This window comes from Rattus rattus, chromosome 5 (assembly GCF_011064425.1).
Source record: "Rattus rattus isolate New Zealand chromosome 5, Rrattus_CSIRO_v1, whole genome shotgun sequence".
Lineage (NCBI taxonomy): Eukaryota > Metazoa > Chordata > Mammalia > Rodentia > Muridae > Rattus > Rattus rattus.
In genome coordinates this window covers 42613953-42640343 of record NC_046158.1, presented here as the reverse complement: position 1 = coordinate 42640343, position 26391 = coordinate 42613953, and the positions used below count along the sequence as shown (strand labels likewise).

The following is a 26391-nucleotide window of genomic DNA, read 5'->3' as shown; positions in this document are numbered from 1 at the left end:
GCAGTTGGGAGTCAACTGATATGGGTTCTAGGAATCAAACTTGGGTCCTAGAAGAACAGTCTTAACTGCCAAGCTGTTCTCTCCAGGTAGAGATCAAGGCAGAGGTGCCCTAAAAAGGAAGTGTCTCTAATTAAAAAAAAAATTGTTTAGGGCTCAAGTTTTGTGAGTTGGCAATTACTTGCTAGCAGTTTTTCTTATAGCAGCTTGCTTTTCATAGCCCTGTCACCTGGGATCTGACTGTGGTCGTCTTTATGAGCCTTTTAGTTAGAGGACTAATGAGTATTCTAAATGTCGGTGATATAGAGTGTTGATTTTGAGGGTCTTAGTATGATTCTGTGATATTTTTGAAAGACCTTGCTCTCTATTTCAGAGTGTAGTGTGGGCTTCTCCGAGTGTAGTTTGTAGTACTGCAGGAGTATGGTATGAGGAATCCTACGGGTGTGATTAAAGTGGTCTTAAGAGGTCCAGGTACTGATGAGCCATTGTTCTAAAAGGTGTTTAGTTAATAAGCACAAAAAATACAAATAGTAAAATATATTGTATTTATTAAAAGTGTTAACTAAAGGAAGATATTTCAATATAATATCTTCTTATTGTAAAAAGGAAAAAGATCCTACAGAGTGATCCAGGAGTTCTTTGTAGGACTGAGGAATTAGTTTTAAATAAGATCAAGTGCACAAGGGTATTTCAGACAAATCAAAACCTCTGAGGAGTCTGTCTCTAGACTTTTCGAATTTTCTGAATTGGTCTAAATTATATTTGAATGTTTATTTTTAAGCATTTGTTTGTAACATTTTTAGGATTTATTTATTTAGCTTATGTGTATGAGTGTTTTGCTCACATATATGTCTGTGTACCACATACATGCTTGGTGCCCTTGGAGATCAGGAAAGAGGATTGGATCCCTTAGAACTGGAGTTATGGAGAGTTGTGAACTGCTGAATGGGTGCTGGGAATAGAACCCTGTTCCTCTACAAGAACAACACGTGTTCTTAACCGGTGATCCATATCTCTAGCCCAGCCAATTCATTTCGATGGCCTGATTTACCATGCATTTGTTGCAAAAAACATTATCGGGGTCGGATTGTAATATGTATGTAGAGTAGTATGTAATGTGTGTGTGCTTTGCTTTTCAAAAGCATTTTCCCCCACAGTATACCTACCCCATCAGTGGGAAGATGTTTCAAGATGTCTTGTCACATCTCCCATGCAAGACTATGTGTAGGATGTTCCCTTCATGAACATGGGCATGTCTAACTTTACCTGCAGAAGAATGTCCTTGTGTGTACACTGGTTTTTATTAGAGTTTATTCTGGTTTGAAACACAGTGAGGTTGGGGCATAATAGACCATGCTCAGGAGAGAACAAGCACACATTCTCCTGAGTTAGTGCGGCAGGCTTAGTGGGTACCAGAGTTTCCTGATGTCATGTCCTAAATAACTTGGATTCATCTGTCTCTGCTATCGTCTTACTTTGCTTGTGTTGATGGTAGCTGTAGTCTGATTGAAAACTTGGGTCATTTCTGTCTGCAATAGTAGCATAGCATGGATGATGGAAGGAGGGAGGAAGGAACTAGAATATTTATATATCACATATAGTATGCATGTGCATGCTTGCTTGTGTGTTTGTGTCTGCATGCACTTGGGTGTATGTGCCTGCATGCAGGTGTACCACTGAGTTACTTTTCTCACCGCTGCTGCTCTTAACTGCTCAAGTGAGCATTGGAGGCAGCTGCTGTTAAGGACGAGTTGTCCTGATACTTGGGGAAAGTTCCTTTTTTGTTTTTTGGATTTTTTTTTGTTTCAGTCTGTAAAACAAACTGATTTCTGCTCACCATCCTCCTGCAGCTGCCTCCCAGGAGAAAGTACTATACCTTTAAATTTTCCAGTTGGGGAGATTGATTTAAGTTTCACATTGAGTATGTATAGGGAGGGCATTCCATGCTGTACGAGTAACCCCTTTCTACAACAGGGAGGAAGGAAAGGCCAGTTGTTTATAACAAAGGAGACAGCCTTTTTTTAAATTACAAGTAGGCATTTGTTTTGATGTGATCAAATCTTAGGATACCGTGAATGCAAACAAAGGCAGGAATGCTCTTTAAGTAGAATCCCCGGCTTGAAATTATGCTTTGCCTCATAGCTTCATGTGTGTCCTCAAGGATTTTGTGTCAAGTAACTCAGAGACACTTTGTATAAAACCTGTGGCCCTGTTCCCTTGGTTAGTGCCACTAAGAGCAATTCTGACTGGTACAGGGCAGAAAGCAGCCAACCCAGGAGGATTTACATGGAGTAGAGTGCCACCTATTGGAAGTAAGTAGACTAAGAAAAGTGACAGGCTACACCGTCGTGGGTCAGTTTTTGTTAAAATAATTATGGACCAGAATTCAAAAGTTCACATTATAGTTGTATTTATTGAAAACTGCTAAATAAAGTCATGCTTGTGCCCAGTACTTGGGAACCAGTTGTAGGAGGATCAGAAGTTCAAAATCACCTTCAAATGAGTAGTAAGTTTGCGATCAGCCTGGGCTATATGAGACCCCGTCTGCAAAGAATAAGCAAAATAACAACAAACCAACCACCCAAACAAGAACCAGATTTCTCCAGGCTGGTTTGGTCAATGCCTGAGTTAGGGTTTCTGTTGTCACCATGAAACACCATGACCAAAGAACAACATAGGGAGGAAAGGGGTTATTTGGCCAAAGGGAATCAGGATAGGAACTCAAGCTGGGCAAGGTCCTGGAGGCAGGAGCTGATGCAGGGGCCATGGAGGAGTGCTGCTTACTTACTGGCTTGCTTAGCCTGATTTCTTCTAGAACCCAGTAGAACCCCTCCCTACTACTCGCTCAGGGATATCACCACCCACAATGGTCTGGGCCCTCTCCCATCAATCACTAATTAAGAAAATATCCTGCAGGTTTACTGCTGGATTTTTAACTTTTTATTAATTCTTTGTGAGTTTCACACCAGGCATCCAAGTCCCACACATCCCCCTGTCTCTATGTATCTGCCATCTTTCCTGCAATACCCCAAAACAAAACAAAAACAATTAAACAAATCATAAAAAATCTCATTGTGGATGTTGCAAATATGTCAGTGTGTTCCACAGCATTCCCTATGTCTACACATCTTTACCACAAATGTTCATTGCAACGAGTCGTTGGTTTGGTTCAAGGCCTCTGGCTTCTGATACACCGTCAATTTTGGATCCTCACAGGGACTCCTCAGATAACCTGTTGTTATGGAGATATTGCAGCTTTGGATCTGTGGGGCTGGCCCTTTCACATGCTCCAGCAGCTCACAGATGAGGTAATTGAGTTGGTCTACAGCTGGGTCTTATGAAGGCATTTCCTCAGTTAGGGCCCCCCCCCATATGACTTTAGCTTGTTTCAAGTTGATGTAAAACTAGCACAGTTAGAATTCCATTCCCCCTTTGTCCCTTTTAAATATTTACCATGAAGTGATTGGCCCTGGTCCTTGGCTATAAATTCACATAGTGAAAGCTGTGTTGTCTTTGTAGGAGTCTCCACCAAAGACTAGCCTGTGCTTGGAGAGGGCTTCTGAGGAAGCAGTGTTTGAGGGTGGTAAAACAAACAACTCAAAGTCAAATAACGGGTACAGGCTTATAGCCTTGTAATCTGTTCAAGATGGCTCCCTAGACAGCTTTCTTAGATAGTTCTTGGCTCTGTAGTCTGCTCCAGACAGCTTTCTTCTTGAGATACCTCCACGTAGAGACAGCTCTCTCGTGCTAGAAGAAATTCTAAAAGCTATCTAGATAGCTCATGAATTTTTCCCACAAAAGTCAGTAAAGCTGCTATAAAATATTACTGGATTTTCTAGAATAAAATTCTAAAAGGGCTGTATTAGCTCTTCAAGTAATTCTTGGGATTTCGGACCAAGGTCAAAAATCCTGTTAGAAAAATTCTGAAAGAGCTATGAAAAATTTTAAAAGAGCTGTGTTTGCTCTCCAGAGATGTCCAAACAGCTCAAGTCTCTCTAGGGGGGGGGACAAAAAAAAAGCCTGCTAGCACTCTCTGCTGGCTCATCTCATGCAGACAGACCAGAAGCCCAGTTTTTATTTACATATCAGTTTATAGTCTCTTACTCCGGGTTCCCTCTAGAAACCTATGAATTAGCATTCCATGACTGTAGCCTTTTGATTCTTAGGAAAAGGACAGCAAGCATTTTTGTGTATGTGTGTTTGTGTTGTTTGTTTGTTTGTTTTTTACATTGCAAAAGAATTTGGAGACCTGCCTGCCTTTGTTAGGCAGAGACAATAAGGCAGCTTGGTGCAACCTCACCTGGAAATTACCATTCCTACCAAGCCTGGACCTGGACCTGGACCTAATTAAACTCCCTTTATCCCAGGCTGACCTTGAACTTACAAACCTGCCTGCCTTGTAAGCACAAAAATCTTAGGTGGGTGGGATCTTGCTAGTATCTTTCTGACAAGCTATCTTATAGTGCAGCTCCTTCTGTTCCTTTAGATCTGTGAAACTCCTTATACAATCCATATTGCATCCCTATATTTTGCATAGTTGAGAAATTATGTATTTTTGAACTCATGTTTTTCAGAGTTCTTTCCCACAGCCTTAAGGGCTGTCCTGAAGGTCTCAGCATTTACCATTTTTGCTAAGGACATGAATACATACTCGATTCCTGGACTCCATTTCTAATTATCATGAAGTCATTAACATTGGCAGAGAGAACATTTTCTTATAACCTTGGCAGGGAGAATATTTCCCCAAGGAGGAACATGAAGTAAAATATATATTTTTTTATACATATAACCCTTACATCCACAGCAACCATCCACACTCGTGGAGATCCATGCCCTGCTGGCTCTGTTTTAGGGGAGGGAACCATGTCACGCTGTCCCTTATATCGCCGAGCCAGATTTGACAAGTCTCTTTCCCTCACTCCATTAGTCTCTAACTAAGGCTTGCTTTGTCTCCTTTCCTACTACTGAGCTCTGATTTCCTTTACAGACACTATTCCTACTTCTAGTTTGTAAACTTGGTCATTGTTAGTGACTCTTTTGTGAAAGTTTCTCATCTTTAAAGAAAACGCGTATGATTTCCTCTGAGAATCAATGTAATATTTACAGGACTTTTTGTTTGAGAAAGCTCTCAAAGACCTGGTCTGATGTCTCTTGGTAATTGAAAGTTCAGCCAGGCTGATAATGAAGACCCACAACTGTGTGGTATATTTAGTGAGTATAGTCTTTTTTATGTTGTTTAATTGTTCTTATTTATTGTGTTTGTGTGATGGTTTGTTTGGGTGTATGAGTGTTGTTGTTGAGACAGGACCTTTGTCTATAGCTCAGGTTGGGTTTGAATTCCTAATCCTCCTGGTTCAGTTTCTCTAGGTCTGGTATGCACTTGGCAGCTGAAATATATTTCTTTTTAAATGGAAGGGTTTGTCTTTTTCTTAAATAAAGGTCATTATTTCTAACTTGTTCTGCAAATAACATTAAAGGTAAATGTTTGTGTAGACTACAGTATAAAATGGTGGGTTTCAAGGAGACAACAGTTTTTACTTCATCTATTTTTAATATTTGATAGGAAATCATTTTTAGTGATGACCTGTTTGATTGTTAGCTACCTTCACATTCTGTTGCTTAATGTTTGTCTCCTAGTTTCACATAGCACAGTAAAGCATTCCCAAGGCCAAGACAAAATGTGTTTTCCATGTTGGATGCACAGAAGTTTGCAGTGTTTCATTTCTGAGTTTGTTTGGATCAGGAAGGGTTTGCACAGCATAGATCTTACTCAGTTGCTAGCCTGCATATGTAAGTCAGAGAAACAATTCATCTCAACATGGATTTGAGGATTTGTTGAAACTACAACAATAAGATACATTGTTAGAGACTAGAATCTTACTTATTCTGTTCACTTATTGTTGGGTGTCCCCATTTTCTAGGGTGTTCCTGTATCTGCCCTTTATCCCCGAGTCGTTCTTTTGCTCTCAGCTGTCCCAGATTGAATGAAAAATTACCTAGGCACCCTGTTGGCAGGTGGCCTTGTTTAAGCATGTGGAGGCTTGGAAATCCACCTATGTCATTTTTGCACTGTTCTTGGAGCTCTTTATTGCATTGTGACCTGAATCTTTTGATATCCAGCTGGATCTTTAAAACACAGAAATAGAAGCTCAGACCATCCATTATCAAAACCAGGTTAAGATTACTACTACTCCGTGTCCCAGATACAGCAAGGGTCCCAGAGGATTTAGAAAATATTTGATGAAGTCTTTGATCTGTGTGGTGAAATTGTGTCCTAAAGCAGATATCCTGCTCTAAACAACCATTTCAGCACTATGGACATTACTTTGAATCATGTGGATGCGAAATGTAGCTGGAAATAGTTGGAGAGTCAGGAGATTCTAATCCAAATGACTATTGTAGGTGATATATTAATATGATTTCTTAAACCTCATTTGTTCCACTTATAAAATTACAATGTAAGGACTAGCTTTCATGGTAGAGCTGATCTCAAATGAAATAATAGAAAGGAATTAAATACAAAAGATGATTTTTTTTGGTTTGTTTATGAAACATTGGCAATCTCACAGGGATTTCTTCACGTCAAAGAGGTTTTGAAGACTTTTTTTTTATATTAGCTGCTTTAAAAGAATTTAAATATTCTTTCCAGGACATCACTGTATAAGTGTCTGCAAGTATGAATAATAGTGCTAAAACAATGATAATGTTAAGGCTACAACCAGGTAGCGTGACAAATCAGGATTCATATTCTGTTTTCAGTTTCAGTTTCCGTTGCTGTGGATAAGTGATAAATGGGGGAAGAGACCAATGCACACATCACCGAGGCCGTAGCAGTTTAATGCATATGTTCCTTGACCACTTTAATAATGTGCTTTGGGTCTCAGATGGTCCCACCTTGGGCTGCAGGGAGATGACTCTTTTCCTGACAGTAGTAGTTTATGGCCAAACCTGCTACCTAACTGTTGTCAGTCTTATCATGTGAGGACAGTTATTCTTAAGCCAAGATGGTTGTCTTTGGCAAAAGTGCTTTGGCATTCGGGAGGATGATCCCCATCTATATTTAAGGGCTGGCTTCATTTTCTGTGGGTTCAGGATGTGTTATTGCCCACAGCACCTGCTTCAGAGTTGGAGTCCTGCCATTTAGAGCTGCGGCTCCTTTACAACAGAGCCACATTGTAATTCCCACTCTTCTGGTTGAGGGAAACTGATGTGGTTTACTGTCAAATACCGAGCCTTCTCTTATGTGTTTTAGCCATTCAGACTGGTCTGAAGCTACATTTGTAAAAGGTAATAGCCTCCTTTACTGTCGACGGCACAGCTTCATATAAAGCAAGGCTACTATGCAAATTTGCCAAAGTTTTCAGTTCATATTTCTTTTCCCTAGAATGTGTGACTCTCCCTTCAACAACTGTTTCCCCTTACACCAGTCAGTGCACACAGATCTCAGTAGTGTTTTGTGGGATTGTGTGTGTGTGTGTGTTTATCTGTGGTGTGTGTGTGTATCTGTGGTGTGTGTGTGTGTGTGTGTGTGTGTGTGTGTGTGTATTCAAAATAGTATTGTCCAGGAGGTAAAAGTTTTCACATATTAGCACTGCTTTTATTCATTGCCTCCTTTTATTTCCTGGGAAGAAAGACTGCTAAGCTGGGGTCCTGCCAGAGAGGTGTTCGCAGATAGCTATACATGGATTCTAGATAAGGTCTGGGTTAAACTGGCCAGAGCCTCTGTCACAGTTTTAGAGGGGTCTATAGTCCCCTTAGTGACTGTATGTATATAGTCTATAGTCCCCTTAGTGACTGTATGTATATAGTCTATAGTCCCCTTAGTGACTGTATGTATATAGTCTATAGTCCCCTTAGTGACTGTAGGTATATAGTCTATAGTCCCCTTAGTGACTGTATGTATATAGTCTATAGTCCCCTTAGTGACTGTAGGTATATAGTCTATAGTCCCCTTAGTGACTGTAGGTATATAGTCTATAGTCCCCTTAGTGACTGTATGCAAATTTCAATCGTCTCTTCTACTACCACCTGCTTTCATTCTTTTTTCCTTCTCTCCCTGCTCAATATTTAGTTCAGGCCTCCACACTATTGACATTGGAGGTATAGACTAAGCTTCCCACATAAATTTTTGCTATATCCTTCTAATTGTTCTTATAAGCTTAATCTCACTCTATAAAATCTCAGTTCTTTCCCCAAGAAGCTTTTAGAAACACTGTAAGACAGCCATTGGACTGAGAACAGGGTCCCCAATGGAGGAGTTAGAGAAAGGACTGAAGGAGCTGAAGGGGTCTGCAACCCCATAGGAAGAACAATCCTACCAACCAACCAGACCCCCCAGAGCTCCCAGGGACTAAACCACCAACCAAAGAGTACACATGGAGGGACCCATGGATCCAGCTGCATATGTAGCAGAGACTGGCCTTGTCTGGCATCAATGAGAGGAAAAGTCCTTGGTCTTGTGAAAGCTAGATGCCCAAGTGTAGGGCAATGCCAGCGTGGAGAGGCAGGAGTGAGTGAGTGAGTGGGTGGGTGGGTGGGCGGGTGCCCTCATAGAAGAAGGGAGGATGGGATAAGGAGTTTCCAGATAGGAAACCAGGAAAGGGGATAACATTTGAAATGTAAATAAAGAAAATATCCAATAAAAAAAAAGACTACTGTTTTTTAAATACTCTGCATCCAGGGAGAGCTGACAAGTGAACTCCTAGATAATTGGTTCTCTCCAAGTCTATTTTAAGGGCATTTTCCAGTTAAGACATTTCCTCACACTCTCTCCACTCCAGCATTTACAGATGGGAGTGTGTATATTCTTTTTTGTTTGTTTGTTTGTTTGTTTGTTTTGTTTAGTATCTCAAAATCCAGGCTTTCAAAATGCGGCGTGAAGTCATTCACTGATTTAGTCATGGATTGTGCAAAGGGATGCTGCTTGTACTTGTGACATTAGAAATGAAACTCTTGGGAGATGGTGGAGTGTAAGGCCCTGGGTTCAATACACAGCCTGGGGAGTTGGGATGGAAGTCTACTTTTTCACTGCACAGATACTGCGGTGGCCTGAGTAAGACAGGCTGAGTGTAGCGGGTAGTTTGAAGATATCGGTAAAGTAATATCTCCCGCTAGGTGCACATGGGGACAGCTGGCCCTCAGCTCTCCTGATCAGAGAGGTCACAGACCTGGGGCTGCAGTGACAGCAGACGGTAGGGTGAGATGCTGTATTAAGCAGGTATACTGAACGAGACATGGAAAAGTGAACTGTGAGTTTCCTAGCCTCATTTCCCTGTCAAGCTCCTGAAAGCTGATAGCTAGGTTCATGTTGAATAACTAGAAAGTCACTTTTACTGGCATTTACATTTCCCCCAAAAGAGGAAGGTGGCTGGTCACAGGTTGCCCTACAGTGAAGTCCCTGGTGCTCCTCCTCCGCCCAGGAAATAAGAACCAAGACTTCTGCGTGTCGTTCTTATGCCTTTGTGTGTGAGGGCTGAATGTGAGTACATAGTGAGTTGAGGTCAGCCTAGATTTGGAGCAGATTGTAAGTGGACTGCAATATTGCTGACACCTGGCCCAGTCCATCAAATAGAATAATAGATCTGTCAGGATCAGCATGTCCTCATTCTGTGCAATGACAGCAGAACCTAGGAAATACTAAATAAAATAATCCACATAATTTATTAAAAGTTTGGGTCCTTATATATTTGTTTAATAGTGCACAATTCTCTCTCCCTCCCCACCCCCAAACCCAAAAGGCTGTACTTCATTCTATGAGAACTTTGCAATGTAACCAACTCATGAGTTAAGTTAATTTTGAGTTATAATATTGAGGATTGTCTCCTAATCAAAGTGATTAACTATTCTTGGGTAAGGAAGGACTCATACAATTTATGACATAAATTGGCAGATAAAAATCTGTAGCAAATTGTTGAACCAGTGCTAGCATCTAAGACCTTAAGCGTTCTAACCACTGCCTTTAATCTGTTAGGATTTTGTCTTTCTGATTATCAGATATTTAAGTTGCTCACACAACTCTTGTTTTGTAGCCTTGCTTGAAGACAAACAAGGAGCACAGTTTTCAAAAACAGTTAAGTTTTACAGTCTGTTGAGTTGGACTCTTAAAGCCACCATTGTTCGTCTCTTTCAGTAAGCCCATGATGGACTTGCTGGTGTTCCTCTGTGCACAGTATCACTTAAACCCATCAAGTCACACGATCGACTTGCTGTCTGCTGAAGAGAATCTCATCAAATTTAAGCCAAACACACCAATAGGAATGCTGGAGGTAGAAAAGGTCATTTTAAAGCCGAAATCTCTGGATAAGAAAAAACCTACACCTATAATCCCAGAGGTAAGGATTCTATCACAGATTTGATGTTCTTATGTTTGAAACACTCAGTTAAGTTTTCAGTCCATGTTTATTGTTCATATCAATAAAATAAGAAGGACATTTCTGGTCTGGATTCGTGGAATATGGCACTAACCTTTTTCCTAAACCACCTGGTTTGTCAACTAGTTGTTTATTCTTAGGTTAACTAGAATTGGGGGAACAGTTTAGATATCAGGTTCCCTAAAATTGAGTGGATCGACACATCAGGATCTAATAATAACCATTCCTATATATTAAAAGTAATATATTTAAGCAATACTTTAAAATTTCATATCATATTTGATTTCTCTGTATTGGTAAGATACTAACTTTACACACACCAGATCACAGCTTATTATCTTATATAGTAGCTTCTTTTTCTTTTATAATTAATTTTTATGTGTGTGTATTAAATGTTCAGAGGCCAGGGGAGGACGTAGAATGTCCTTCTTTATCTGACTTCCTCCTTTAGGTGAGATCTTTCCCTGATTCAGCTCTTTTGGCAGCAAGCACCAGGTCTCCTCTGGTCTCTGGTCCCCACAACACTAGGCCTGTAGGCATTTGTGAAACCACACCTGTTTGTTACATGGATCGTGGTTACATAGCAGGTACTCTTAACCACTGAGTCACCTGTTCACATCCTTACCTTTTTAGTGCATTAACAAGAACCTTTGAGCTACAATGACACTAATATATTCAGATGATAGTCTTACATTCATTCATTCATTTTTTATTTATTTATTTTTTAATTATTTATACATACTTGACCAAACCCGGGACCTCATACTTGCTAGGTAAACATTCTACCCATTCTACCGGTGAGCTAATATCCATAGCACTTCTTTTCTTTTCTCTTAAAGTTATTCACATGAAGTTACTGCTAAAAGAGTACAGGCATAGAAGTTTAGGACTTCAAAAATACTTCTGACTTATGAACATCAAGCATTTTCATAAAATATATCAAACTTCATGCATTGAATTGGTAGTTCGCTTCCATTCAACTTGAATTCATACATTCTCCCAGTGTCTCCATACATTGTATAAGCATTCGATAAAAACGTTGACAGGGATTTAATGATAAAACATTAGCTGTAAGCTTTGATTGAGTGTTAAATATTAGTAAGGCAGTGGTGTGTCTTCTGTCTAGGTCTGAGTTTATCTGACGTATGCATGTGCTGTTGGACCATATCGGAGCAAGTTTATTTATGTAGCACATAGACTGTCAGCCTCATGAGCCCCCAGTTACAGGATTCTAACTTTTAGGTTTGAGCATCATTGAGGATCTGAAGTCGGTACATTTCATTTAGTGTAGCTACCTATTTCAGAGTTCCATTTTTAATGGATTTAGTCCAGTTACATCAAAAGAGAGACACACTCGAAAGAGTGCACATAATTTTGAAATGATTAGTATTAGGCCTAATAAGGATGATTTTGCTATTCTTTGCTATTATATTAGAATTAACTGGAAGGTTATTAGTACGAACAGTCAATGTCAATGACAATATGTAGTAGTCACTTACTGATAACTGACCATGCATTTCATTCCTAGCATGATTGATGATAAGGATAGTAGTTTTTCAAATGCCTTTTTAAAAATTGCAGCCATTAACAGGCTATTAAAAGACAAGCATTCCTTACATAAAGGACAACATAATGCGCAGGTAGTATGATTGTATGCATTTGATCATTTAAAAATAAATATTTTAAGACACAATGTAAAAATATTAGTAATACTGTAACGTATGAGACTTTTTTTGTTGACTTTAAATCTGCTTAATATTTTACTCTCAAGAATTTTAGCTAGGAAGTGGTGATGTACACCTTTAATCCTAGCACTCGGGAGGCAGAGGCAGGTGGATCTCTGAGTTTGAGGTCAGCCTGGTCTACTGAACAAGTTCCAGGACAGCCAGGGCCACACACAGAAATTTTGTCTCACCCCCGTCCCAAAGTATGCATAAACAAACAAACACTTAATAGAATTTTGAATTTAAGTATTTAAAAAAAACTAGGTTTTGTTCACAAATGTAATCCCAGGTACATAGTAGGCTGTGACAGGAGGGTCACAAGTTCACAGACCTACCTTGACTATAGATTGAGTTAAAGTTCAACCAGGATAACTACATTACATCCTGAATCAAAGGAAAATTAGAAAAAGGACCAGGGCCTTAACTTAGTGGTTGAGTACTTGACTTATAAGAATAAAACCATTTGTTTAATCCCCAGGACCATTAAAAAAATCAAAACACCTAATTTTTAAATCGGTTGTAGCATTAATGAGAAAGAGAATTTTGCACCAGAAGAAGAGAATAGAAAGAAATGTTTGCTGACTGAATATAATTAATACATAACTCTGCGTAGAATTTGTTTTAATTAATGACCCGTGGTTGAGGTGTAACTCTGGTTTTAATTCATGTGTCACAGAATCGAGAGTCAGTTATTATTCTAGATATTCTAGATGCCACTGTGGAAAATTTATTTTGGTAAATAAATAATGTTGTAACTGCATATCATTTACATTTCAGAAAACTGTGAGAGTAGTGATCAACTTTAAGAAGACACAGAAGACCATAGTGAGAGTTAGTCCCCACGCACCGCTTCAAGACCTTGCTCCCATTATATGCAGTAAATGTGAGTTTGATCCGTCGCAAACAGTGTTGTTGAAGGATTACCAGGCTCAGGAGCCCCTCGACCTGACAAAGTCTCTTAATGACCTGGGACTAAGAGAGTTATATGCCATGGATATCAGCAGAGGTAAGTGGACTTTTCCCCATCAGTCGGTGTGTGTGTGTGTGTGTGTGCTCCCAACTTTATAATGCCAAGGATTTAATGGATCAATCGTACAGATAGAAATAAATACATCCTAATGGAAATAGTAAAAAAAACATTGAATTGAAATAAGTAAATCAAGCCAGGTGTACAATTTAACCTGATAATAGTTATTGTAATGGAAAGAAGAGTCAGTCTTTTTAGCTGTTAGTCATATTTTATATTATTCTGTCAACCTAGGAATTCCTTTGGTAGCTTCGTACTTTTTTTTATTCCTCTTTTGTTCTTATGTTTTGGGGTCTCATCAGGATGCCTAGCTTGGGCTTGAACCTCTGCACTCAAGGAGTCCTCCCATCTTAGCTGATCTCAGTAGTTTAGGATGACAGGTTTGGGCCGCCTTGTCCAGGTTTTGGGGAGGAATGTAGCTGAATTTCTTGTGCCTTTTGGATTTAAACAAAGTCAGTATCTACCTTGGCTTTGCAAGCCTCTCACTGTTCTCCTGAAGCAGCAGTTAAGTTTATGAAGACTTTGCAGGAGGCTTCATTATCACTCAAGATTGAAGTGGTTTTTGTTTTGTTTTGTTTGGTTTGGTTTGGTTTTCTTTTGCCAAATTCTTTTCTGAGGTCAACATGGGTGAGCATCCAAAGTAAGCCTGTATATAAAATGAATCAGGAATACTTCCAAAAGTTTTCCAGATTGCAGAGTTTTTATTCATACCAAAAGAGATGTGTTAAAATGGGGGGATATCAAGTGAGATTGATTTTTTTTTTGGTGCCCAAAGACTAGTTACATTTAAATATTCAGTGTCAATCTCATTCATTGGGGGAAATCAGGGTTTTATGGAGGAGACAGTTAAAGCACACCGCAAAGAGAATTTCAGACATTATTCTGAGGTTGTGGTATAGTGTAATTCACAGACGACTGTTTTGACTCAGTGATAGTTAATAGTTAACAGACATCAATCATCACGGTCATTTTCCCTTTTTTACTCCCTCTTGCTGTAGCCCCCTCTGTTACTGCCTTCAGTAAGTCATCTTTCCAAGGTAAGATCCAAGAATAAAAAAAAAACCCTGTAAATTATAACAAGAAATTGGGAAGATTAAAATTGAGATTCTAATCTTACTTTTTAACATTACTAACACATGCATTCTGTAAGAGATTTTAACTTAGAAAAATCTTGGGGTTTTATTTCCTTAAAAAAAATTTAAAGGTTTCACCTTCTTTGATTTCTGGCTTGAATTATACTAATTTCATTTCAATAGAACACTGATAAATGATATCATTCTAGACCTGGGAGTAGATCCACAATTCTAGCACTCGGGGAGGCAGGGCAAGAGGATTCCACATTCAAGTCCAACCTGAGCTTCATAGGAGAAAAATAATCCCAAACGCTAAAAACAATACAGAAAATAATAACCAGGCTAAAGTGTGGGAAACAGGGTTTGTTACCTCATATAAAAGGAAATGATCTTGGTAGGAATACTTTGGCAATGCTGTGGACGGGATTGAACTTATTCTCAGTCAGCAGCTACTGGGAGAGGTAGCATTCTCAGTTTTATCACAACATTTTTTCCCCACCATTTAGATTTTGTCTGAATTTTGTAATGACATAAAAATTTTATGTTACAATTATTAGGTTTAAAAGCTTATAAGGGCATTTGATACTGTATGTAAAAAAAATCTTTTACATGAAACCTCTGAAAGGAAATCTATAAAATGTTTAATAGTGATTAGCTCTGAGTGGTTGGGCTGGGAGCAAGTTTTCATATTTCTTTAAGTATAACTATTTCTGTAGATGCATAGTTTGTAACAAATATATATTATTTTCATAGGAAATTTGGTTAAAATTATTCAATAATAGAATCTGGGACTCTTTTTCTCCTCCATTACAAAAAGGGTAGGCCCAGGGCACTGATCTGTGTAAAGGTAGCTTTTATTCACCTGATGTAATCGTCATCTCTGAGGCTTAGTGCTGCGTAAGCTCGCTGTGTCTAGATCTTTGTCCTCTGGCTGGCTGGTTTGTTCTGCTCAAACTCCTCTCCAAGCTGACTGATTCAATCTGGCTTTTCTCAGCTTCTTGCTAAATTGCTCTGCTTGGCCTCAAACTAACTCTGGCAGTCTGTTCTAATCTTCTAGCTCCTTCTCATTCTCCGGCTTTTGAACTATCTTTGCTGACCTGTAATAAACTGCACGAACTCACAATGAACTCAACGCCACTGCACTCCCTCCTGTGCTGACTGGCTGAACTGAACCTGTCTGTCCATCTGTCTGTCTCTATCTCTCTGTCTCTGTCTCTCTGTTTCTTACTCTTTCTCTTCCCTCCTCCCTTCCTTCCCTCCCTCCCTTTCTCTCTGTCTCTCCCCCTCTCTCTCCCTGTTCTGCTCTTAAATAGCTTCTCTTGTCAGTTCTCATAAGAGTTGGGTGTATCTTATCTTTGACTCATTCTGTCAAATGTTTCTCTGATGCATCACTTTGTCTGCCCCTCAGTTAGACTTTACTTGTAACAATAGCTGTTTTCTTCTACAACCTAACCTTACATACATTGTTTGGGATTAAAGGTGTGTACTAACAACCATGCTGCTAGATTAAAACTCCTCTACAGATTTGTCTATTCGTTACTGCCCTACGTAAAAGCAACACCTTATTAAAGTACATGTTACATGTTGCCATGTTCTTCTCATTGAGCTCCCAGGAGCAAGTATATGTTGATTTATTCTCAGTGGCTATCACAGGCTAGGCTAGTCAAAGGAGTTAAAAATTCCTATCATCTTAAAATATACCCTGGTAGAGAACCAGAAACCAGGTTCTTTAAATCTGAGGGTACATTGACTGTTAAGCCGAGGTGGCAAGCTTCTAGAGAAAATAGCTTTATGTGTCTGGATTCTACTTCTGTAATGAGTCAAGGAATGAGAACAAATGGTCTTTGCTTCACTCCAGAAACAGTGCTTGTACTTTGCTTGGTCCCAAGCACATTCCATGATCTTCTTAGGCTCCACTTTAAGGTGTTTAACCCATTGATGTCTAACGTCTTCTCTGGCCTTACCTGAAGAGGGTTTTTCCAGAGACTTAAATGCTATAAGCAGAACCTTCAGAGACAAGAGTTGTGGGATCAAGAGAGCTCATTTTACAGTGTCAGAGTCCAGCAGGGCTGTCCAAAGCATACTTGCTTTTATCCCTTGATATGGCCAGATGTCCTCAGATGCCAGTAGACTTTGTGTTGCCGTGACTTTCTCCTCTAGAATCAGGAAGCTACAGTGTTTGAGCTGATTCCCTGAATGAAGGCAGGTTTTTACTCGTCTTAGTGTTTAACTCTGACACTTAGTGATCTGCACACAAGATTTTAATTGAAGAGGGCTGACACCGACATAGTGTGGAGGGAGGAAAGCATCTTTTGACATATTCTGGTGACACTTACTGAAGGGATCTATGAGTTTGCACATTATTCAAATCTCAGATCACTTAATTACTTAAATGTATTTGGGAGAAATAGCTCAGAGTGAAGCTTTTATTTCTTTTTTCACAGAGGTGTTTTCAAAAATAAAGCGAATGAAAAACTTTTAGCCTTGAAGCTCTATGTCCTCAGTGTTCCTTGTCAGCCTTAGGAAGGCCCTTGTGCAGTGGGTACTTCCTGTTTAATGTTTGAGTTATTGAAGTGTTATTATGTGAAATACAGTTTTCCTTTAGAATGTTAACTGTGACGGGTTGCACTAATAAGAGTTTTGATGTTAACTATCTGCCCTGTTTTTCTTTCTGTTGGCTGTGTTAAAACACCGTGACCAAAAGCAACTTGAGAAGGGGAAGTTTTATTTGCCTCGAATATCCCGATCACAGTCTATCATTAAGGGAGGCTTATTAAGGAACTGAAGCAGAGGAGGAACTTAGAGACAACTGGAAGGAGGGGCCATTGCTTCCTCAGCCTACTTTCTCACACAACCTGAGATCACCTACCCTGGGGTTGCCCCAGCCACAGGAGACTGGACCCTCCCCCACGGGAGGCTGAGCCCACATAATTATTATTTTAAAAAGAATGTCCCACAGATCTACCTACAGGCAATCTGATGTAGAGAGGCCTTTTCTAAAAGAGGTTACCTCTTTTGAGAAGATTGTAGCTTGTGCCAAATTGATTAAAAAACAAACAACCAAACCAAAACCACCACCACAACAAAACAACCCAAAGAAAACCAAAACCCAGCAAGTACACTCTTTTGTGTCCCTACAGTGGTCTCTACATTGACATATGTTGTTTATAAACGCATTTTAAAAGCACTTAAGATTGTACATTTATTTCTAAGTCCCATGTAGGTTTTCTTTCAATTAAAAAAAAAAAACATTTACTAGTTCTTTGTGAATGTTACGTCAAGCACGCCAATCTCAGTCATCTCCCCTTCCCCTTGTACCCTCCCTCCAGCTGGGCAACCTCACCACCAACAGAGAAAAGAAATCACTGTGGAAGCTCTAGAGTGTCAGAGTGTGTCCTATATTATACCCCCTTGTCCACACTTCTTTCCTTGGAAATGTTTAATAAAATGACATGTTGGCCTGGTACGAGGCCTCTGACTTCTGCTACACTATCAAAACTGGATCCTCACTGGACTCCTCTCAGATATCCTATTGTTGCCCTGTCATGGAGATCCTATAGTTTTAGAGCTGTAGGATCTGCCCGTTCATGCCCTCTAGCAGTCCATCTGTGGTGTAGATGTTGGGGTGGGCCAACGCAAAGCCCTGGCTCTGGGCCTGAGATGTGAGCTCATTATCCTGCGAGCTCTTGTGCTCCCATGCCCTTACTAGCAGGTCCTTCTACCAGGGCCAGCTCTACCATGCTGCCTAGGTTATGTTCAGAGCCCGTTCTCCTGAGTATGGCTGCCAGTGAGGGACATGGTCAGTTCTGCCACTCTTATGACACTGGGCCAGCTTTCCTGCCTGCCATAGAGATGAGGGAGGGGAGGAAGGCGTCTCTTCCTTGTCTGCACTACCACCCAACAGACAAGAGGCAAGGCTGACTCTTCTGCCCTTCCTTACTCACGCTATTGGGGCTGGCTCATCTGCAGCCCCCACATCAGTGCCAGCTCTACCATGCTGCCCAGGCTTTTACCTGGCCAGTCTTCTGGGTGCTACAGTAGGTGGGGAGTCAGCTCTGTCTCTCATGACCTGGGGCCAGCTCTCCTGCCTACCATTGGTAACAAGGGTGGGGGAGCATTTCTCCCTCACCCACGTCACTACAAGGCAGACAACAGGACAGTTGAGAGGGCTAGCTCTCCCACACTTATGGCCTTGGGGTAGGTGCTCTCCCACACTTATGGCCTTTAGGCAGGTTCACCTACGCCCCTACCACCAATGTTAGCTCTCTTGTGCTGCCCAGGTGTCTCTCTATTTTTTACATGAAGTGCTTTGTTTCTACTATCATTGAAATTGCACTATGATTTGCATAAAAATTCTTTTGTTTCTTTGTGGGAAAAAATATTTAGTCCTCGTCTCTCCTTCTTTGAATTTATAATTTTTCTTCTAACTGAAGACACAAGGTTCTTTGTCTCAGGGTCCATCCAATAGTCTTTTTTCTTTCGCTCTTGGTCCCATGAACCCTGTGGGTATAACTTCACCTACTTATCTATTCTTTATTCAACTGACTATAAATCTAGAGACTTGACAGGTTTGGGTGAGATAATTTGTGGCAAGAATACTTCATAAGAGCTCGATAATGTTTGTCTGTAGTCCGAGCTCCTCAGGAGGTGAAGGAGGAGGGATTGCATAAGCCGGGAGCTGTAAGGCCACCCTGAGCTCCACAGAGAGATCCCTGCTCCGGGAAAACAAAACACCTTTCTTAAGTAGCATGGCTTGCACTTCCACATACAGACACTTCAATAACATCGGTAATCAGCAGCGTCTGCCGTGAGCTAAAAAAGAACGTTAGTCTTAGGCAACCCTCCTTTCAGCCACCAGGTGCTTGTTTTAAATCTCGTGTGTATAAATGTGTGGGTCGGGGGGGATTCCTGGACGGGGTTGTGTGTGCTGTGACATGCATGGAGCAGACAGGATATTGCTCCTTGCTTTCTACCATGTTTGAGACAGGGTCTCTTTCTTAATGTACCTGCCAGCTAGAGGGCCCACAGGCCGACAGCGGTTCTCCTGTCTGCTTCCCAACACATCATAAGAACACTAGAGTTACATGTGTGTTCTCACGTCTAGCTGTATGTGGGTTCAGGGACTCTGAACTCAGTTCCTCCAGCTCTCCTGATACCTTTCAATAGAGTTACTCTTATGACATCACAATGGTGACTTTTGTCAATAGAAACCACCATAGGACGGTCCCTCAGTCCTTCAGTGTGACTCCCAGTAGCTTGCACACAGACTTGTTTGTAGCTCATTGCTTTATACAAACAAGAAATAAACGAATGCACAGCTCTCATGTTCCTTTTAGTGGGAGACCTGATTGGAAGTGTGCTTGGGACACAACGGCTTAGATGCTGGCTTTGCCCTTGGTTATTGATCCCTTCGTCGATATGAGGAAACAGGTTTTGTTTTTGTTTATTTTTTGTTGTAGTTGTAGCTGTTGTTTTTATTTTAAAGAAAGATTAGAAACAGGGCCTTAAAGTTTGGCAGTCGCCATTCTAACTAAAGTCCAATTGTAACACTGTTAATATATGGTAATTATGAAACCACTAGAACTTCTAGGTTAAACAGATAGCATTTAAGAGACAATACTTGGTGAGACAGTCTTCCCTCAGTGCCTGGGGGAGATTGATTGTGAACCCTTGAGGGTTCCAAAAGCTGTGGAAACTCAAGTCCCTGAAAAAGAATTGGCTAGTGTATGTATGTGTATATGTGTGTGTGTGTGTATGCATATATATATATGTGTGCATATATATATGTATATGTATATCTTATGCCCATGTCCAACCCCCATATACATTAAGCCATCTTAGGAGTATTTGTGATACCCAATACCTCTTTGTAAATGCTTTGTAAAGTGCTTTATAAATAGTCATTATTGTGAGTTTCCATCAGAAATGATGGCAAGGAAAGAAACCCGTATGCATTCAGTACAGATCAGATTTTTCCTGAAGCATTTTCCATGCGGAATTTGTTTAGATCCATGGGGGCAGAGAGAGTCGCAGCTGTAATTATAACGGCTCGTGGTTTTCGAGAGTGAAATACTTCATGGTTGTTTAGCTCTGACAAAATTATAGCTGAAATAAACAAAGGGACAAGCCTTATGTGTCACTGCGACGCAGACTTCTCGCTTTGCATTTGAAATGCTGGTAATTACACAGTACCTAAGAAGTTGAGTTCTCTGTCTAGCCGTGCCTCCTGGCCCTGGCTGTGTGTCTTAGCTTCCTTAAGCTTCGCTTCATTCTCATCTAAAATGGTAACTGTGTCTGTTTGCTGCTTTGAGCAATGTATATGGTGCCTTGCATAGTGGCTGTAATGGGTGATGGTCATCACCAGAAAATCTTCTGAAAGGGAGGTTAGAAAAGAAACATTAGAAATGAGCGTTCCACCCGAGAACAAAAAGTAAATTGTTTCTTCGTGTTTTTTCAGAGTCCTGCCAAATATCACACAACCCGGACATTGTGAAGGAGAAAGAAAACAAAGGGATTTTCAGCTTTTTCCAACGCAGTAAGAAAAAGCGAGAGCAAGTAAGGCATTTTCATGCAGTATTTTAAGATCCATAACAAGTGTTTTTAGAGTGGATTTTCATTTTGACCATATACTGCCTTTTGATTTTTCTGTTAGACTGCCAGCGCTCCTGCGACCCCATTAGTTAGCAAGCACCGTCCGTCTTTTACGAGGTCCAACACCATTTCCAAACCCTACATTTCCAACACTCTGCCCTCCGACGCACCCAAGAAGAGGCGTGCCCCGCTGCCACCCATGCCCACATCCCAGGGTGCTGCTCAAGGCCAGGAGAGGCGTGCTTCTTGTGTGGAGAGATCCACCAGTGTGGACGACACAGATAAGGTGTGCTGTGTTTGCTTTAATTCGCAGTTTGCTCTGAGAAGGCATCTGTTATTTTCTGTATCTAATTTGTCTCTTTCCACATAGACTCCTGAGGAAGAAACAGTTATTAATATGTACTGGGGGGGGGCTGGAGAGATGGCTCAGAGGTTAAGAGCACTGACTGCTCTTCCAGAGGTCCTGAGTTCAATTCCCAGCGACCACGTGGTGGCTCGCAACCATCTGAAATGGGATCTGATGCCCTCTTCTGGTGTGTCTGAAGGCAGTGACAATGTACTCACATACATAAAATAAATAAATCTTAAAGAAAAAAATATGTACTCAGGAGAACTGTTACTGATGGGTGAGAGAAAAAGATCATGGATACCTTTGCTGTGTCTTGAACAGATGTCAGTTTTAAGAAGCTGTCATCCTCAGGTAATACAAGATATATACATTTTGTCGCACTTTACTTCATCCCAGCCATCAGTTGCATGTATGAGGAATTAAATGCATATTTTGAGCATATACATTTTAAACAACCTTATAGCTCTGCATGTTCTATTCTTACGTTTCTAACCTCTGGCATCTTCGGAGGTTTCCCCAGGGAGAATCCTGCTGCCTACTGGATCTGCCAATGCCATTTGTAAAACAAGCCTTTTAATAGAACGTGTCCATCCAGAGGGAATGTTCTAGGAAACCATTATCTCAATTTACAAAAAAGAAACAAAGAACATTTATTTACTTTAGTGTGGGCATGAGTGTGGGTCCCATGTAGAGGTTAGAGAGCTATGCATGAATGCTCGAGAGATTGAAGCCAAGTCATTAGGCTCGGTGGAAGGCCTCTGCCCCTTTACCAGCCAAGCCACCTCATTAGACTACCTCAGCTTAAAATAAAAACGTTTAATGTGAAAGTTTCCCTGAATATACCTTGTTGTCAGGATCCATTTGTCTAAAACTATCTAGACATTCCTTGCCTTAGTCAGGTGGAGCATAAGTAAGATTTGGGTAAATGAGATTGACCGTAACATGCTCATGCTTAGGTGAGACAGTTTGGATGACGTTGAAAATAACGTATTTTGAGATATTTAGACACTGAGTAGAGTTCTTCTGGAAGTTAAAGGATCCTATTACCCCTCTGGGTGGCCAGCAACTCAAGTAGAGAAGTGAACACTTTAAAAATTCAGTATTTTTCTTATCCATGTTAATGCTATGCCATTAAAAAAAATCTCATCTTACAAAACAGAAGGGTGATTTCTTTCTCCACTGAGAGAATCATTTGCTGACAAACGTCCAAGGTATCCATCCATCCTGTAGGTGGGTGACGCCTCACAGAAAAGGCAGTCTTTGTGTTCAGTCATAAATGCGTGTGGGCGTACAACAGTTGGGTGGAAAAACTCTGTTCAGATTCCAGAATGTCAAGGATACAGCGTGCTTGGGCCTGAGTGAGAACCAGACAGAAACTAAGTGGGGAAGACAGGACAAAGCTGGTCTCAGAGGCCTCCTTTTTGTGTGCATGGCCCCTTTCTACTTCTTCCTATGAACAATAACCCTTCAAAGACTATTTTCTATTTTAATTACCTTAGAGCTGAACTGTAAGAATGTAAGCTGCCCCCTTACATAGCTACCAACTGTTCTTGTCTTTGGATAGACGTTATCGCTGTTCCAACGGTCCTCACTCACACCATCCCAGTAGCTTTCTGTGCGCTTCAATTCCCAAGGACTCTTCATCATCTCTCTCCTGTCTGCCTCTTGGAAGCCCAAGCCTTTCCACCAGTGACCTCATGAAAAGCTGGTTCTTCTGATTCTCACCCTCTGCTCTGTGACCACTTCGTGCCCTGTGTTAAATGATTTTTTTTTTAATATTGCCTTTGGCAAATTACACATCTTTATGCAATTTTCTGATTATTTTGTCTTTTGATCTGGACATCTGGGGAGCTCTTTGATGTATTGTTCAACAGGAACCAGAATTATTTGTTTTTCCCTAGAGACGCTGAAGGACCATGTTTTATTTACTCATTACCCAAAATCCTTAATGATTAAGCTGGGCTTCTGTTTGTCTGCCCGCGTCTGCTCATGTACACTACTCAGGAACACATGCCTTCTTCCTCGGCATCTCCACACGTTTTAGACCCAGCCAGATTTCACGTGGCTGGACACCCTTCATTTTCAACTCTTCATTCATCCCGATAGTCTCCTTATAACTTACCAGTTTTCTGTTTCCTTTTTCCCCCACCCTCCCTCCTTCCCACCCCTTCCCTTGCTGCCTGCTTCCCTCCTCCCTCTCCCTCCGCCCCCTCTCTTTCTTTCTATTCTACTACTTTCTCCGTTACCCGTTTTCTTTACTGAACTAACCGTCCTAGAATCTGTAGTCTTAAGTCTGTTTATCGCACTCTTTAAGAAAGGACATCTGTCATTTGGCTTGTTTTGTTTGTTTTGTATTTGACTTTGTGAATGGATCGTAACTACAGTGGTTTGAATGATGCTCCCCCAAGACTTGTCTTCAGGCCCTAATGTAACAAGCATGCAGATCCTAAGACTTACGAGTTCACGAAATGGCCTCTTGTGTGAGTATTTTATTGATAGGCCCCTGGCTCCTCACCCGTCCCCACTGTTCCTGTTTGGAGACCCACCCCTGGCATTTCCTTCTATTACTTATCTGGGAATAAGAAGTGCAGTTCTCTGGAAGCCCGCTTCTGTTTTGCTCATCTGTATATATCCCCCTCTGTCGAAGCCCTAATACTTGTAAATAGGATTTAGAAATAGAGCGTGTGTAGGGATTTAAGTTTGGAGGTGCGACCATCTTTTCTTTAAGCTGGGCTCTAGTGAAAGACTAGGGTCCTTATAAGATGATTGGTACAGCCGTATTGCATGAAGACAGACAAGAAAGTCATGTGCAGCCCCAGGCCCAGCTGGGTGGGTGTTCTGCCATTCGGGAGCACTGGAAGCCACCGGAGAATGCAGCAGGTAGGGAGAGTCCTTCAAGGAGAGCGTGACGCTCGAGTGTTTCCATTTCAGAGTTCTGGCTGTTAGAACCCTGTTTGAAGCCATTGAGACTTTTTATAACATTGCTTGGCAACTGCCATGTCCATTTTATGATTCCAGTCTTAATACTCTTGCTGTTAAATCTGAACCCGTGCATACTTACTGACTCACCTCGTATGAGGATGGGCTACTCTGGATTTTACCAGAGTTCGTAGCCATCTTGGTGTTCATTTTGTCTTATTCTTGTGACTTCTGTGAGAGGCCCAACCTTCATTTAGTTGCATGCACAGCGTCTCCCCTTCCTTGTGCTCCAGTCATTACCCAAAGAAAACCCGAGTACAGACAGAAGAGGAACAGCTTAAAGTGTCTTCATGTTCTCTGCGGCCAACTGCCACATTGATATTTGTTATTTCACATTTCCCAGGACAGAAACTATACTGGCGGTCATATTTTTTTGGGGGTCCCAAGGTCATCTGTTGATATCATACTTTCCCTTACAAACCACTATACCTTATCAGTCTCAGGAATCTTTCCGGTCTAAGCAGGACACTAGTTATTGTTGTTCAAGTGAAGTCCCTCAGAAAGGAATGATGGCACCTCTGTCTCCTGCTCTCCCACTTCACCAGGGTTGATTCCTTCCTCTTCTCTGAACTGCCTAATGAAGACTGTTCTGAAGAGAGTAATCATTACTCTGAATTGTCTTGTGTGTTTTAATTTCTGTGTACCTGTATTGTATAGTATATTTATGTACAGTTAACTCTTGAACTGATACTTTTTATATTCGAATATTCATGAAGTTGAGCAGAACACGTGTTTATGAATGAATGTTACTTATTTTTGTTGCTATTTTGTTTGCAGTTTTAAATAAAAGTACTAATTATAATTAAGCATTATACATCGCCTTGAACAATTTAGTTGAAAATTTTAGCCAACTTTATTAATTTTTTTTAGTCACTGAAAGTAATAACAATGAAATATGTAAACATAATGAAAGGAAAATATCTATGACTCAAGCTGCTATTGCTTGTAATGCAACAGAGACCACAAGGGTGCGCTGTTTAACAGTACAGCATTCTAATCTTTTCAGTTTTCTTTTTTTAAATTGGATATTTTATTCCTTTCCATTTCAAATGCTATCCCCTTTCCCAGTTTCTCCTCTGGAAGCACCCTATCCCATTCCCTCTGCCCCTTGCCTCTATGAGGGTGTTCACCCACCCACCCACCCACTCCCACCTTCCTGCCCTGGCATTCCCCTACACTGGGGCATCTAGCTTTCCCAGGACCAAGGGCTTCTCCTTCCATTGATGCCAGACAAAGCCATCCTCTGCTACATATGCAGCTGGAATCATGGGTCCCTGCATGGGTACTCTTTGGTTGGTGGTTTAGTCCTTGGAAGCTCTAAGGATCTGGTTGGTTGATATTGTTAGTTAGTTAGTTTGTTTGTTTGTTTGTTTATTTAATGAGATTGCAAACCCCTTCAGCTCCTTCAGTCCTTTCTCTAACTCCTCTATTAGGGTCTCCATGCTCAGTCCAATGGTTGGCTGTGAGCATCCACCTCTGTCTTTGTCAGACTCTGGCAGCCTTTCAGGAGACAGCTATATCAGGCTCCTGTCAGCAAGTACTTCTTGGCATCAGCAATAGTGTCTGGATTTGGTATCTGTATATGGAATGAATCCCCAGGTGGGGCAGTTTCTTTCTGGATGGCCTTTCCTTCAGTCTGTGCTCCACACTTTGTCTTCACATTTCCTTTAGACAGGAACAATTCTGGGTTAAAAATTTGGAGATGAGTAGGTGGCCCCCATCCCCAACTGGAGACCTTGCCTAACCTCTGGATATGGTCTCTACAGTTTCTCCCTCCCCTTTGTTGGGCATTTCAGCTAATGTTGTCCCTGTTGGGTCCTGGGAGCCTCTTGCCTTCCTGGCATCTGGGACTTGCTGGTAACTATCACCAGTTCCCCATCCCCCATTGCTACACACCTCTGTTCCAATTCCTGACCCTCTGTATCTCATCCCTGTCTCCTCCCATACCTGATCCTGCTCCCCCTTTTCTCCCCTCCCCCTCCTTTTTTCCTCCCATGTCCCTCCCACCCTCTACCTCCATGAATATTTTGTTCCCCCTTCTAAGAAGGTCTGAAGCATCCACACTTTGGTCTTCCTTCTTCTTGAGCTCCATATGATCTGTGAATTGTATCTTGGGTATTCCGAGCTTTTACCATGTGTGTTCTTTTGTGACTGGGTTACCTCACTCAGGGTGATATTTTCTAGTTCCATCCATTTGCCTATGAATTTCATGAAGTCATCGTTTTTAATAGCTGAATAGTGCTCCATTGTGTAGATGTACAAAATTTTCTGTATCCATTCC

The 26391-nt window shown here is 41.0% G+C and overlaps 1 protein-coding gene and 1 non-coding gene across 2 annotated transcripts in view; one reads left to right on the top strand and one right to left on the bottom strand.

Annotated features, from left to right (window-relative positions):
• The window catches only part of Cobll1 (cordon-bleu WH2 repeat protein like 1), a 68755-nt gene that overhangs the window by 4808 nt on the left and 37556 nt on the right, over positions 1–26391 (top strand). Inside the window, exons 3-7 of the mRNA XM_032902529.1 lie at positions 10127–10328; positions 12869–13097; positions 14117–14155; positions 20649–20746; positions 20844–21068. Coding sequence (XP_032758420.1) covers positions 10127–10328; positions 12869–13097; positions 14117–14155; positions 20649–20746; positions 20844–21068 — 793 coding nt within the window. The remainder of the gene's footprint in view (positions 1–10126; positions 10329–12868; positions 13098–14116; positions 14156–20648; positions 20747–20843; positions 21069–26391) is intronic.
• Positions 3879–3941, bottom strand: LOC116902516. The gene has a single exon (XR_004388125.1). It is a non-coding gene; the product is annotated as a U7 small nuclear RNA (small nuclear RNA).